Source organism: Sinohyriopsis cumingii, chromosome 15 (genome assembly GCF_028554795.1).
Source record: "Sinohyriopsis cumingii isolate HCF-2022 chromosome 15, ASM2855479v2, whole genome shotgun sequence".
NCBI classification, from domain to species: domain Eukaryota; kingdom Metazoa; phylum Mollusca; class Bivalvia; order Unionida; family Unionidae; genus Sinohyriopsis; species Sinohyriopsis cumingii.
Window position 1 is genome coordinate 25,094,926 of NC_142975.1, and position 16,492 is coordinate 25,111,417.

Sequence of the window (16,492 nt, forward strand, 5' to 3'; positions counted from 1 at the left end):
GCTTCCCGGACACATTCAGGCATTAACATTCCATTTATTGAAATTTATGGAATTCCATGCCATCATAATTTTAAAGATATTGATCATGATACAAAGGAACAGTTAAGTCTGGTTGGTAATGTGACTGACATATCGACAGGGAAGTACTGTACTGCTGATCCCCGGATAAATATACGCACGTACTGTTAGTCCTTGCCACATTTCATGTACATGGATGTGTATTTGGCTGTTGCTAAGTTGTGAGAACTTGTAGCCCGACTTCATGTGCTTTAGTTATGGCAATAAAATATGTTAAAATCCAAACAAAATACTGATGGAGCCAGGAAAGCTAAGTGATCGGTGTACTGGTCTCGCAATCGCAGGTTTGAATCCCACTCATGTCAGACCTGGTCTGCTGCTCGAAATTTCTGGACAAGGATCTTCACTCTAAACGCCTCGGCACTATATAGCCTTTCATGTGCTGGTGAGCCATGAAACTCCAAACATATAAAACAAACAAGATCCTGAAGTATTCACCTTCCGGGTAGGGTACAAATTTTCAATTATGTATCTTCACAAGACATTTAATTAGAGTGGTAGATTGCTATTAATATCTTGAAAGATTATGAGACACAGAAAAATGAACTGATATTGTGCTCCTATTGTTAAAGATTCCAATGTAAATGAACGTTTACTGTCAACAACAAACAATGAGGTTAAAAAACGTGTATCGAGATAGCCTGTACAGACTTATGGCACCTGCACGTCTAAGTTCTCTTATGTCGGTTTTGAGACCAAATCCAAAAAAGTCAAATATATTATATAATTCCTATTTTTGGAACGAAAAATTGCCACACAAAGCGCACATATTAACGGGAATAATACAAAATGGCACACTTTCTGATTGCATCTGGTAAGAACTCTTCTAATAATTATTGCAACTGCAAATATTTAATTGTTCATTTCTACACGTATGTTCTGTTTTAGCTGCATAATGCCAATATGTTCTTATTAAATTAAACAAAATTAATAACTAGACTGTGATATAGGTCTGCATAATTTTGAAAATACACACAAATAAACAAACACACATACACATGCAAACAAGTGTGTCACAAGTGTATTGCTTCCTTATTTTAGCCCACCATTTCACTTCTTAGTATTCAAAAACAGACCAGGAAATAAAATAGTAACTGCATAAAGAAAACAGATTTTTGTTTCATCGCAAAGAAGTCATTTCTGCCGATAGAATCATCTGCGTTCAGCTAAAATTGTATGTGGGCTCTCTTTTAAATTGTTAATTTGTTCACAAAATCAAGCAATGCTATTACTTTACGCTCTTTTTTGACTATCTTTAGTATATTTTGATAGGTGTAAGGTATTTTCAAGTGGAGACACAGAGAGAGAGAGAGAGAGAGAGAGAGACAGAGAGAGAGATTTGTTTGCTGTAAGTATCTGTACATGGCCCGTTTTATTTGTTGAGGTCTAGATCTTTAGGTTCCTTCCACACTTCACATTGCCTTAATGTACAGACAGACTAAACAGAAGTTTTGAACACACAAATTAATTTTACATGATTTATTTGACTAAGCAAAAAGAAAATAAACAGAACAAATGGAAAACTGAATTTAAATTTCAACGCCAATGTACAGATTTTTCAACTCTCAATTTATGCTAAATATGAGCATGTCCACACACAGATAACTTGTAACAAAAGTAAGTGATTATACTACTGGAGTCTTCACTACATACTTTGTTACCAGGGCCGGAACAGGTCAAGTGTTGGGGAGGGGGAAAGAAAAGTTTCAAAAGGGTCCTGAATTTCATCGAAAGGGCAACAAAACAAAATTATATGTTTATTTACTTAAAGTGTGCATAATAGCCAATAAACGTTCGCAGAAATAAAATGATAGTAAAATTGTACATTTGTGTATGTGTGCCCTTTTTTATCCTGGAAAGGGAATCTGGAAACCCCGGACACTCCACAACCCACCCACTCCATCTGGCCATGGTTATTGATATTTCATATATATATATATAAAATGACTGTAGCCAATCTGCCTAAATATCAAACCCTATTTTCTTATTAATAATATATATTTACTTTTAACATCACGATCATCAACTCTTTTTTTTGTATAGCTCCCACTGAGTAAATCTTATTCGCGAACTTTTCCAAGCAAAACCAAATCTATTTCTCGTGAAAGAAGAGCCAAAGGAGGAAGAACAAAGATAACACTATCTACTCTGGTTCGTTCGCATATTAAAAAATGGGTACTTGTTCTAAAAAAATAGATCATTATATATCAAGCATACCCGAAATGGCACGCAAGAAATGGCATTCTATTCAGAATCAAAATTCAATGTACCATTTCATTTTATTTGGCGATATTGAATAAACTGACATATTTTTAACTGTCTTCGATGTTGCACCATCGTCCTAACGGTATTTAAAATAAAGCAACCAGAGAGAAAAATATGTAACTAGATAGCAAATTAACACTAACCGTTCATTTAATGATCGTGATAAACCATGCTTAGGCAAAATTATGAACACTAAGTAATTTACAATCAAATAATAAATCAAAATAAAAAGCTTTCAAAATACGGCCGTTCAAACGGCAAATTTATACAACCTCAAAAAATATGTTTAAAAGCATTACTTGAACACTAATGAAAAACTGTATAACAATACATAAACAATATGGAAATGATTTAGAACTACAGTTACTTTTATATTGTCGCATTTAAAATTAAACATTTCATTAAAAACGTGAAGGAATGATTTAGGAGTGGAAAGAAACCGTTTCCTTATAAAAAGGATTTCCGTATGAGTTAACAAAGCATACATACATACATACATACATACATACATATATATATATATATATATATATATATATATATATATATATATATATATATATATATATATATATATGGACAAGTAACTTATATTTCTTCCTATTCATATCATCCGAACATGAACTCACACTTTGAGAAGAAAATGTAGAATTATCTTCAATCCTTTTATAAGTATTCTATAATTACTTCTGAATTGTTTAATGTAACTCTTATAGTTAACATTGCTTTAATATTTGTCTGTTAACTTGCTTTATTTGTTCAAAATAAAAGACTTAACAGTAAATTTTCCAGATTTCTTAATTATGTTTAATGTTATTATACCTGTACTTTTTAAAAAATTACATACGCAATTGAATTTTATGCAACAAGTTAAATACTTCTGTATTTATGAGCCTTGGTGAGAAAAAATTAGAAATTATTCAAAGGATGTGATAAATTCAATTTCATATGAGCAAAACTGTAAGTATATATCATGGCGAAAAATACAGATTTTATTCCATAAAATCACAGAGAACTGCAGGACGATGATTGAAATTCATTTGAAGACCTCATAAATTATACATGTGCCATAAATTATATTATTATATGCTAATTTTTTCTCCGTTAACTTCACATTGTCAGAATCGTGCAATATTATCCGATACTGAACTCGCGCGCAAATACACATATTGCATTCACGTGCATAAAGAAACTACTTTCTATTGTAAACAAACAATGGACCCAGATGCCAGCACTTTTGATCTGTAAACAAATCTTGTACACTCGCACAGTAAGCGTTTTACGTTGTTGTTGTTTAAATTTGTTTCTGAATGAACTAAAGCAGATGTTTCGTGGACTGCCACAGATCAGCTGCTTTGGCACATTCTGCGTTAACTTTGTTGATACAATGTTTCGGATATAGGCTAGCTATACAACAGACGCAAGAAAGGGTCCTTACAAATAACACAAGTGACAAGTCATATACTGTCTTCTTTAGCTGGTGATGAGAATGGCAACAAAAAAAATATACTTATAGTATTACATCCTGAATTTCGTCAAAATGTACTTTTTTAGTTCTGCAAATCCGAATTACATGAGCCATGTCATAGGTTCTCAATCTTGATCACACATTTCGAAATTGTACTGTAATTTTGAATATAAGTGCAATTACAGCCTCCTTACTGCATTCAAAATGAACTAAGCATTACATTCCATAGCGTCTTTGTGATAATTGCAATTGAAAGACTTCATATTTTCCCCCACATTATGATTTCAAACATTCAATGACAGAAACAGAAACACATTTGCAGATGTCAACACGCTTCTCCCTCGCTTCTTCAAGCCGGTGTATTTCATGTGGAATTGTCACATATAAATCCAGGCTATAATCACGAAATTTCGTAGAATCGAAAACAAATATCAAAATCTATTCATTCCAGATCAAATGGAAAAGTTGTTGCAATGCGCATTCATTCACAATATGACTCCAAATTTAAATTTTAACTAGACACGCCATTTTCTTTCGAAAGTTATGTCGAGCGCGTGATTAAGTTCAAATTTATCTGGGCGGAGTTATGTGCGCAGTAATAATGTTGATTTGTGTAATGATGAATATGCGCTTGTGTATTTAGTTTGGCATGTGGCATACATTCATTTACATTGCTTATTGTAGTGTATTTTGTTTATATAATTAATCCTTAGGTAGAATTTAAAAAAATGAGCATATAATAAAAAGGTTACTGCATTTGTATGGGAAAATATGAACTCGTTTTGTGGGAATGATATACTGCACTCCCAAGGTCGTGCAGTATTCCATCCAAAAAATTGTTCATATTTTCCCATACAAATGCAGTAACCTATAATTAGTATATGCTAATTTTTCCCTGTTAACTTTACATTGTCAGAATCGTGCAATATTACCCGATATTGAACCCACGCGACAATACACATACAGCATTCACGTGCATAAAGGAACTACTTTCTATTGTAAACAAACAATGGACGCAGACGCCAGCACTTTTGATTTGTACACAAATCATGTACACTCGCGTAAGATGCTCTTTACATTGTGGTTGTTTATATTGGTTTCTGAATGAACTAAAACAGGTATTTCGTGGACTGCCACAAATTAGATGCTTTGGCACATTCCGCATTGATACAATGTTTCGGATTTTGGCTAGCTACAGAATATAACAGATGCAAGATAAGGTCCTTACAAATAACATACAAGTGACAAGTCATATACTCTCTTCTTTAGCTGGTGATAAGAATGGCAAAATAAAATATACTTACAATTTTACATCCTGAATTTCCTCAAAATGTATTTTCTTAATCCTGCAAATCCGAATTACATGAACCATGTCATAGGTTCTCAATCTGGATTCCACATTTCAAAATTGTACTGTAATTTCGATGATAAGTTCAATTACACCCTCCTTACTGCACTCAAAATGAAATAAGCATTAAATTCCATAGCGTCTTTTTCATAATTGCAATTGAAAGACTTCATATTTTCCCCACATGACTCCAAATTTCAATTTTAACTAGACACGTCATTTTCTTTCAAGCACGCGACTAAGTTCAAATTACAGCACAATTTCGAAATGTGCAATCCAGATTGAAAACCTATGACATGGCTCATGTAATTCAGATTTGCAGAATTAAGAAAATGAGCATATAATAAAAAAGTTATTGCATTTGTATGGGAAAATATGAACTCGTTTTGTCGGAAGGATATACTTCACTCCCAAGGTCGTGCAGTATTCCATCCAAAAAAACTTGTTCATATTTTCCCATACAAATGCAGTAACCTATAAATAATAACGTCATTTGTGACGTCACGGGGTGCCATTACACGTGTATAATATGGATCAATATGATATGGGTTTGTAAACCTAAATATAATAGTAGCTATATAACAGCAACAATTAAAAAAAAACATGCATATCACATTTTGGAGACACTTCTCTTAAGGATGTTTTCAAATGCATGAAATAGATTGATTCTCTACCTAATTGGACTAGATTCCATGTGGAACATAGACTTCTATAAATCTGATGGAGCGTAGATTATATATGATGAAGGTTTAAAAAAGATCATACAAATAATATTTTAAGATGGAATAGAAATTATAGTTAAATAAGAGTTTATAGGTCTCTCATATCCCGCACCAAAAAACAAAATTTGGTAATCTATTGATCAAAAAATTTAAACATTCATTAAAAAACTATATACATAATGTCATATGATTTAACAAGAAATAAGCACGACATATTTTAAAAACATACTAACTGCATACGTCATCAATTATGTACAAGCATCATTACTCTTACATTTATCTTCTTAACACCATGCCTATGTCTAAGACATCTCATCGCACAGTATATTCACTAGCGGACGATTTTTGGTATCCTATCTATCACCTCTATAGAAAACGATGCCCTATTACAAACATACCTGTAATGCCAAGCCAGTCAACGTGGTTAAGTTAAATTATTCATTAAATCACATCGGAAAGCTTCATACGTTTTCGCTGTTGGATATTTTTGCAGTGTTTTCTTATGAGTCTTAAAAATATGTATCAAGTGATTTGAATGGTCCGAAAGTTAACATTTTCATGAATAAATTTACTGTAAATGATATGGAAACCATTCTGAGTAGTTTATAGTTATAGTTTATGCATTCATATTGAGGATATAGGTTTCATAGAACTTGATTGACTAAGATAATCGAATTCTAAACTGAACTAGCTGGAAAATTAGCTAGGTAAAAGACAATAAATCCCCAGTACTCTATATAGTTTTTATATTAACGGATGAATTTAGAAACCTACGTGACAGCCTCAAAACCTCAAATGCTTGCATTTTAACATAATTTACCACGCAAAGCATGGATATGAATTAAATCGGGGTGCATTTTCTTAAGTGCTTAATCAATTCATGCAGAATATGCATTTGAATAAATTATTTTAAACTTAAACGTTTAGATTCAAAACTGAATAAGTATTACATTGCAAGTAAATATCATAAAATGTTTTAGCTTGTAGATCTTAAAATATTGATTACAAAACATAAATAGTACTAATTGTGTTTTACATTTCAAGCGAGACACACACACACATTATATATATATATATATATATATATATATATATATATATATATATATTCCTTATAATACTGCTCTTTTGTTAGATATTGGCCGTAAACAATTTCCTACTTTGAAAAATCTTCCACTGAATTTTATATTAATTTTATTGTTTCAAAAAAAGGCTGCCGAAGAAAAATAAATCATTTAATATTTTAAAGTACAAAACATTTTAAATATCTAATTTTATTGAACTATTTCATAAAAAGTACATATATGCATAAGATATACATACTTCTGGGTATATACAATACAATACGCATTACACTAACGGCAACAGATTCTCTAGCGATATTGTGCTCAACATCGTGAATTGCTTGGACATCAGATTAGAATATATCCGGCTGTCATCTTATAGAGAAGATGCTATTCCAAATGGGTATATAGAGTTTCTTATCATCTAAAACAGATGATGTTGTTCCAAATGGGTTTGGAGAACGTCTCATTGTAAAGACACGATGCTATTACAAATATGTATGGAGAGCGTTTCCTTGTTAGAATCAATGGCAGGATTAGTTTTGATATTATATCTATATACTAACGATTTATTAACTTTAGCAATTACAAGGAAAATTGCAGAAAAAGTAAGTACTTTTTCATTTGCATGTCAATAAATCTTAAGCTGGCACCGGTAAAATCAGTTAAAAACTCGCTGATTTGTTGTCAAATATCCCATACAACTTAAACGCACTTTCTGTCTCAAATCTGGTTAATTAAGTAGAAGGAAAATCAAGAGCACAACAGGCGTAAGTGATCGACGTTGTGTTGAAATGCTGTACGTATGTACGTATGATCGAAGTTGTGTTGAATTCTGTACGTGTGATCGACGTTGTGCTGAAATGCTGTACGTGTGATCGACGTTGTGTTGAAATGCTGTATGTGTGATCAACGTTGTGTTGAAATGCTGTATGTGTGATCGACGTTGTGTTGAAATGTTGTATGTGTGATCGACGTTGTGTTAAAATGCTGTATGAGCGCGTTCTTTGATGAAACTTATTTTTCAAGAAGAAGGTCCCTTTCAAGGATAAACATTTTTATGTGAGGGTCCCTTTCAAGGATAAACATTTTCATGTGAAGATTCTATCTTTCTGAGAACTGGAAAGCAGTATTTTATGAAATGTTTGTTATTTCCATTACGTTTTGAGGGAAAACAACTATTAAACCTCCCTTCACTTTATCATTTTGTTTCGAGTCACTATTTTGAAATCAAAAGTTCATGTTTTATGGGGTTTGTTAAAACCCTTTTCTTGTGTATATTTCAGAGTGATTTTTACTGCACTTACATTTATGAAAATCTAACGACTAATATCATAGGAAATTGTTTGCACTTTACGCATGGAAAAATGATTATCTTCAATAACAAATATGATTCGTTTGAAAAATAATTCATGATCATATGAAAGTTATGTTCAAACTTTAAGACAGGGTGCACATTCTTAGACTCGGTTAATGTACAAATAATAATTTGATGTTATCAAATTAAAACTATCACTCAAATGTAACTGTCACAAATAAATTACAAACATTATAATTAAAACATGAAAATATGAAACAAATATGATATGTTCAATCAAAAATATTAAAATATGATAAATGAATAAATGCTAAACACTATATGTGATACACAAGGAGAGAAAAAGAAAACGAACATAACGTTATGTTTATGAAAATTTAAGCGAACTACCTTTTCAATTTATCATACGATATTCATAAAGGCTTGTCAGTGGTACTGTTGCCTATAAGGCGATATAAATTTGTTTTAGAAAAAACTATAAAAAACAAAGAAAACACTAAGTATTTCACAAATGGAACTATATCAAAAGTACATTTTAATTTTAATTCGTTGTTATTGTTCGATCATCAACAGTACAAAATAAACTGCCATTCCAAATTTTTTTCTCTGACCTAGGACTCTATACCAACGACTCAACAATTTACAACCATGATGTAGAAATGACCCAATGTTTGAATGGATGTAATACTGCAATTTGGTTGTGGACTATGTGAATATATCATATATGTCAAATTAAAAAAAATATTTACAAAAAACACAACAAAAACAAATAAAAGCTGATGGAACTTTTCCTTAATTATAAATATCAGAAAAAGTAACTTGAAATATTATATCTAAGACTGATTTCCGTGCAAGATTAGTTCTGACCTGTATTTCCTTGAATTGTCTGTTGCACTTGATCCCACAAAGAGTCACAACGCTACTGCAATATTTGTTCTTTCAAAATTTGGTATGTTTTTCCTAAGTATTTAAGAGAAATAGATCAAAGCAAATGGCCTTTTGACCACAAGCATTCTATTCTTTGCGCTAGTGCTTTGGGGGTTGGGATGGTGGTGGTGGTGGTGGTGGGGTTTGAGTAAGACATCAATGCTTAAAAAGTCCAAATCAAGATTTCTTGTTATAGAAATAAAAGGCACATAAAAATTCAGATATTTGTCCACTAGCAGTCTGAGGGTATATAGAGGATATTTGCTTGAAACGAGTGAATAACGGATATATTTCATCGAGTGGGTGAAAAACTCAGTATTTTCACGAGTGGCATAGCCACGAGTGAAAATGCTAGAGTTTTTCACCCACGAGATGAAACGTATCCGTTATTCACTCGTTTCAAGCAAATATTCTTTTTATTTTATGCTCACATACGTTGGCTACCTAAAGTTTGTGACACAGTGAATGAGAAGATTTCTTACGGTAATGTCAGCTGTTTACCGTACATGTTCTGCTGTGCTATGTGTACATGCGCACAAAATTAGTTCCACATCAGACTGATAAAAATTAACTGATATTTCCAGAATAACAAACTACAAGTTTCAAGGATAACAGACAGGGATTATTAATCTGCTAATTATTAACTATTAATTTGCTAAGGTGCAAAATCAAAGGGAGGTAAGTATGTTCTGACCCCAAAAAGTAGTTCCGGTAGTGAAAAAATATTGTTATTTTTTCACTGCAGTGAAATATCAATAATATTTTAATTAGAAAATCAAGTAATTCACTGCTTAGCATAAAATAAATTATTTTAATCTGCCAAAGGATAGAGTTTCAGCATCTGGGGAGGTTAAAACTGATAAATTTAATAAAATTTTATCAAAGACAATGCAACAGCATTTTGACATAGACCATAAATTCTCCATTGGAGACAGACATGTGAAGAGTTAAATATAGATACCCAGATCTGTTATTATATTTTATTTCCGGGTTTAAAATAAAATTTAAATTTGACTTAATTTGAGAACACGTGATCTGCTTGTTCAATGACCCCTATGAGGCTATAGGAATGATAACGAGTGTAGGGCACTGATATTTTCTTAATATGTTATTCCTTTTTAATTCGTTTTAGTATCTATACAGGGAAAAATATTGTTTTAATACAATGTTTAATATGACACATTCATTTCCAGTATCAAATATAACCAACACGTAGCTAATCAAATTACCCAAAGTTAATGTATCGTGTAATGCTGTTTCACTCTGTTCTACTATGATGTACCTTTGTCTCATGTGCATATATAAGTTTTCACAAATATATTAGCTCATACTGTTAAATTGCATCGCTAAAATGCTCTTGTTTTTTATCAGGCAAACGACCATTCTTCCCTACAGAGTCCGTCCTTACAAGCTTGGCACAGTTCTGCATTGTGCTGATTTCTCGGTTTCCCGGAACGCCGATCAATACGGAGAGGTGGGCGGTAAAATCCGTAGTAAATTTGACCTACTCTATTGTAGACGTTTCCAATCACCTGTAAGCAAAGACAAAATAAAACTAAATCTCTATACCCGCATACCTCTATGAATATCACAACACAATAAATTATTACAGCGTGAATCAGGACATATAGTACATGGGATTTCTTTGAATTTTTAATGAGGAAGTGTAATAGTGAAACATTTTGTAGAATAATTTCGCAGTACATTCTGTCGTGGTCAGCATGACAAGTAACCATTAAGCTTAACATATCGGTTATACTGGTTATAAAGTGTTGATGAGGGATGAGATCCTCACCGTTAGGGAGATGAACTGAATATTAAATAAGATCCGATCGATAATGGTCAGAGATATGGAAGATGCAAATGTTAAAGCAAGGTCAATAGCGGAAAATGGCAACAGTAGAGACAAACCATGGACAATTTTAGGAAGTCTTGAGCTATCTGAAACAGGTGTCATAAATGATATCTTCTCGAATATTTATTAATAAAGGTGGACTAAAGAAGATTATTCTGACTTCCTGAGGTTAGTCGAAAAATTGGCGGGTAAAGAAAGTAATCCTCATTGGCTAAACTAAATGAGGGAGGTGTTTCCTGGCGGAATTCAGGCTTTTAAGAAATTATCCTGCAGAATTAGTTAGTCTAAGAGCTGACGAAAACCAGAACTTTTGCTCCGGGGCTCCGGAATTTAATAAGTATTTCTCGGTAGATTGTTTAATAACACGAATTTATGTTTCTTTCTCTGGATATGTTTGTCAATGAATCGCTAATTAGATAAGTAATGCAGGTAACATAAGGAGTGAATTTCATTAATTCGTTGTGTAATTAAATTGTGACTTATTTTCAATCGAGAATATAGAGTATAAGCATTAGGAGCGTATGTCGGCAGGTATAGTTGAGCTGGTAATTTATAGCCACAGCTGGACAGTGATAGTTACCTGAGAGATATAATTATGTCATAGTTTCAGAGCCTCTATAAAAGACATACATTCACGTTAACGGGATTGTGAATGTGTATTAGGTTGTGAACTGGCCATAGCTAGTTATGTTGAATAACGTTAGACGATATCTGACATTAAAAGAGATGGAAATACTGTTTGATCCCAGGAAAAGATAAATCTGACCCGTATTTAGGCTCCGTATAATAACTTTATTTTTGAAGTAAAAAATAGCTTCATACTTACTGCACAGTGAGAAAAGATTACAGTCTACAACCAAAAAGGCTGATACCACGAAAATGGGAGAGAGAGAGAGAGAGAGAGAGAGAGAGAGAGAGAGAGAGAGAGAGAGAGAGAGAGAAGTAGGGAGGGAGGGAGGGAAAATAAATATAGCAACGCCGACCTATCACCAACTGGGATTTGGAAAAAACAGGAAGCACCAGTTGATTCTGACATTCAAACAATTTGAGCTCAATCGGTCATTCGATCATGAGAAGAAATTTTCTCCGTCAATAAAACGGAGTGGCTAATTGAATTTCGTATGAATTTTATAACTATGTGTGTGTGTGTGTGTGTGTGTGTGAGAGAGAGAGAGAGAGAGAGAGAGAGGGAGATATTCACATATTATGTTCTATTCCATTTGTTTATTTAAACTGATTAAATTGTTATATTTCAAAGTTCTTCACAGAGTGATGGGGAGATATTGGTCAGCATTTTGTAAGAGCAATCAATTTTGCTTAATAAAGGTGAGCTATCATCAACTATATGTGTGTGTGTGTCAGAGAGAGAGAGAGGGGGGGGGAGGGAAAAGAAATATAGCAACGCCGACCTATCACCAACTGGAATTTGGAAAAGACAGGAAGCATGAGTTGATTCTGACCAGCAAAAACAATTTGAGCTCAATCAATCACTCTATGATGTGAAGAAATCTTCTCTCTCAGTATAACGGAGCGGCTAATTGAATTTCAAATAAATTTTATAACTCTGTGTGTGTGTGTGTGTGTGTGTGTGAGAGAGAGAGAGAGAGAGAGAGAGAGAGAGAGAGAGAGAGAGCTATCATCAACTCAGAAAGAAGGTGGAATGTTCCAATACATCTCCCAAAAGGGGATAAGCCAAAACAATTTAATACAAACCGGAGACCCATTTTCTCACTTAATGTATCATTCAAACTCGCATCAGCATGCATTAAAAATTTACTTAAACATATAATTCTATTAAATATAGGTAGCAATCAAACAAGCTTTATTAAAGGCAAATAAATAGGAGAAAATATCCGTACTCTCTATGACCTTATATTTTACAAGAAGACATGCAAGCTACATGGACTTCTTCTTTTAACTGCTTTTGAGAAAGCATTCAATTATGTTGTGTACACTTTTATTGACAGAGTTCTAAATTTTCTAACTTTTATCAAGGGTTTTCAAGGCTGGAATCATGTCTTCTATAAAAATGTCAAACCCTGTTTCACTGTAAATGGACCGTGTTCACCATGGTGTGAAATCAATAGAAGATGTAGACAAGGTGACCCCCTATCCCCATATATATTTATTTTATGTGGAGATATATCAGCCCATTTGATTCTGTAAAATACAAACATCAAAAGAACTTTAACAAAGGCAAAGCATATCTAGTTTCACAGATGACACTACTCTCACCCTGGATGGTTCTTTTAAATCAGCTCTATCTACCTATATTCTAAATGTTCAGGGCTCAGCATAAATATTGAAAAACCTATATGTGTATGGATAGGAAGTACAACTAGAAGAACTATACGTTACTGCCAAGAATATCATTTAGATTGGAATACATCTTATTTCATGTATCTAGGTATTACAATCTCAACAGAGTTAGATGATATGGTCAAGCTCATTTATGAAAGCAAAATTAGAGAATTTAAATCTTTACTTTTACAGTGGTCAAAAAAATCACATACCCCACGTGGAAAAATTGTAGTTGTGAAAAGCTTGGTCCTATTTAAGATTACTTACATATTTCTAAGTTTACCAAACCCACCTAAAGCCACGCTTTGTGAGTGAGATTGGCTTTTCCACAAGTTTGTATGGGGTGGTAGAAAAAATAATGTAAAAAGGGAAGCCTTACGTAAAGATAATTTTGAAGGAGGTCTGAAAATGTTAGATATAAACATGTTTGTACATTCATTGAAATTCACTTGGGTGAGAAGACTTGTCACCTCTAACCTAAATGGAAAAAGATTTTAACAACATCCATGCCAATATAAATATGTTTCTCAATTTTGGTATAGATTTCATGACAAAGCTGAGAAATACTTTGAATACATTCTGGATTGATGCATTTGCAGCATATACTGAATTACATAATAAATTTACCGTAGAGAACTCGTACGATTTTCTTAAAATTCCAATATAGATGAATTCTAATATTAAGGTTGTAACAGAAAACGATTTAGTCAATGAAAACGATTCCTGGATTAATATAGATGACTTTTGTGATAAGTTTGGCATGCATATCAACATCCTAGAGTTTCAAGGCATGCTCAGGGCCATGCAGTTTTTTCCAACAAACTTCATAAAAAATATTATTTAAAATATATAAGGCCCATTTTTACATAAAGCTGTAATTTTGCTCATTAATGAAAGCAGAGGTGCAAAAGTATTCATCAAATCCAAAGTTAATAATTTACAGGCCAACATCAGTATTGAAATGGAATCAGGAATAGGAGTTTATAGATGAGAATGACTGGAATGAATACTTTTTTCTTGCCTTTAAAAAGAGCTAGGTATCCTAAACTGAGATGTTTTCAAACTAAAATAATGCATAGAATTTTACTAACAAGTATATTTTTGAACAAATTTGGAAAAGTCCCTACAAGCATGTGCTCTTTATCCAGTCATTACTTACTAGTTTCACTGGGTGGATACGCAGTAAGTGTAATCATCTGCACAATTTCAAGTTTCAAAAAGAATTTATTCTTGGTATAATAGATCAAAACATAAAAGATAAACTGTGATCAATCTCCTTTTGTTGTAACTAATATCATATATTTATATCTGTAGACTTAACAATGAAACGCCAAACATTGCCCTTAAATTAAATGAAGTTCTATTAGATGTCAGAAAAATGATATGCATATACAGTGTATCAAATGTACAAGGAAAATGTTTGATGACAAATGGCAAGGATACAAACATCTTTGACTGACTCATACCATTTTTTCAAATCACAACTACAATTATAATTAAGCTCAGATATGTCCATATAGGAAATTAAGAATGTGTACAGTGATGGAGGTATGACCTCATTTATTTTGTTGTTGGATATATTAGAAATGAAAATTGTAGTAGTTATATAATATCTATAATGTAATTCGAAATGTATTAATACAGCAAATTGTTAAAGTAATATTTGTCTCCTAATTTATGTCTGCTTTATTAGGAGATTGATAATAAGAGAAAAAAATCATTGAACATAATAAAAGAATGTAAATATTGTCAAAAGAGTAAACGAACATAGTTACTTTATCAAACTTGTAATACGTGAATGTTGAATCTGGTAGTAACACAAGACACACGAATAGCTAAGCACTTATATCGAGACTGGGTAAGCTAATCTACCGAAAGTCGGAAGAGCAAACGATAACCATGCTTTCTAATTGTTATAGCAGTTTTTGAAACAATTTGACATTTATATGAGTCAGATAATTTAAACAATTGAAAATATTGACTTCTAACTAAACGTTTCATGAAATTTTGAAGCAGGATGGTAAAGAAAAATTGCTCAAATATATATCATTTATAACGAAAACGAACAAAATGCCACTCAGTTTCTACAGCAAACTGACAGTCTCGTTGTAATCACATAATGATTAACAAAAAGCGGCTGGGTTCGGGGTTGGGTGGGGTAAAATTGGTAAGTGCTCGAAATAATGTATTACGGGTTAATTATTAAGGCAATTTCTCATTACGTTTCCTTTATCTGCTGATAAATATGTAACGGAGATGGACTGAGTAGGCCTGGTCATATGAGTCAGCTGAGCCAGATGCCATACTTATTGCTCTCTACAAAACTCACCCCTTATTTGGCCACGCCCTTTTTGCTATAAACCCAGTGACTAGTTTTACGAATCGGTCTACTGATATTTAACAGTATTTCATGAAAAGGAGTAATACCGATTTCGAGTCTGTGACGGTAATCACTGATCAACTACTACCCACCCACCCCGCTTTGACCTCAATGGACACCAAACTCTGATACTACGCAATAAAGGGTTTTCATTTTCATGTCGCAGTATCGTGACAAGGTAACCTGACCATAAAACCAGAAGACACGATTGTTTGTTATCAGATTACCGCTACTCAGGCATCATATAAACGTCACTAGAACCATAAATCCAAGTCAATAAACCGATATATGGACATGTGTAAAAGAAAAAAATATTTCAAAATAAACTTAACTATTAAATTACACGAAACACAATGATGCTAACATATATTTTATTATTCCTTAGGTAGTGAAAATCTTGAGATGGGGCAGTCTCCATATAATAACCGGTACGAAAGTGGAATCCACTAGGCTCCTGTTGAGAGCCACATCTATTTGCACTTACACTTTACTAATTTCCATCGAAATATGCCATTAGCATAGACGAAATATTAAAGACCGCAAATAAAGATTTTAATTATACGAATGTTTTAAAATCTCTAACATGATATTAGGGAATTAAACCGCCTAGTTGCCATTATATTCTGTTTGCTTGAATTGTTATACCCGATTGACGAATCTAGCATACTTAATTGTTATATGCGAGAGGTTTCATACCGAGTAAATGATACACACGCGTGAGCGTCGATTGATGTTCCATGTTTTCTCCTATTTCCAAGGACCTCAA

The 16,492-nt window shown here is 32.8% G+C and overlaps 1 protein-coding gene across 2 annotated transcripts in view; it reads right to left on the minus strand.

The window, feature by feature from the left end:
• Window positions 1-1,542: 1,542 nt before the first annotated feature.
• The window catches only part of LOC149781430 (receptor-transporting protein 3-like), an 83,519-nt gene continuing 68,569 nt past the window's right edge, over window positions 1,543-16,492 (minus strand). For both annotated transcript variants that reach the window (XM_089935515.1, XM_089935516.1), the window contains exon 4: window positions 1,543-10,722. In XM_089935515.1, the coding sequence (XP_089791641.1) occupies window positions 10,558-10,722 (165 nt within the window). In that variant the 3' untranslated portion in view covers window positions 1,543-10,557. The remainder of the gene's footprint in view (window positions 10,723-16,492) is intronic.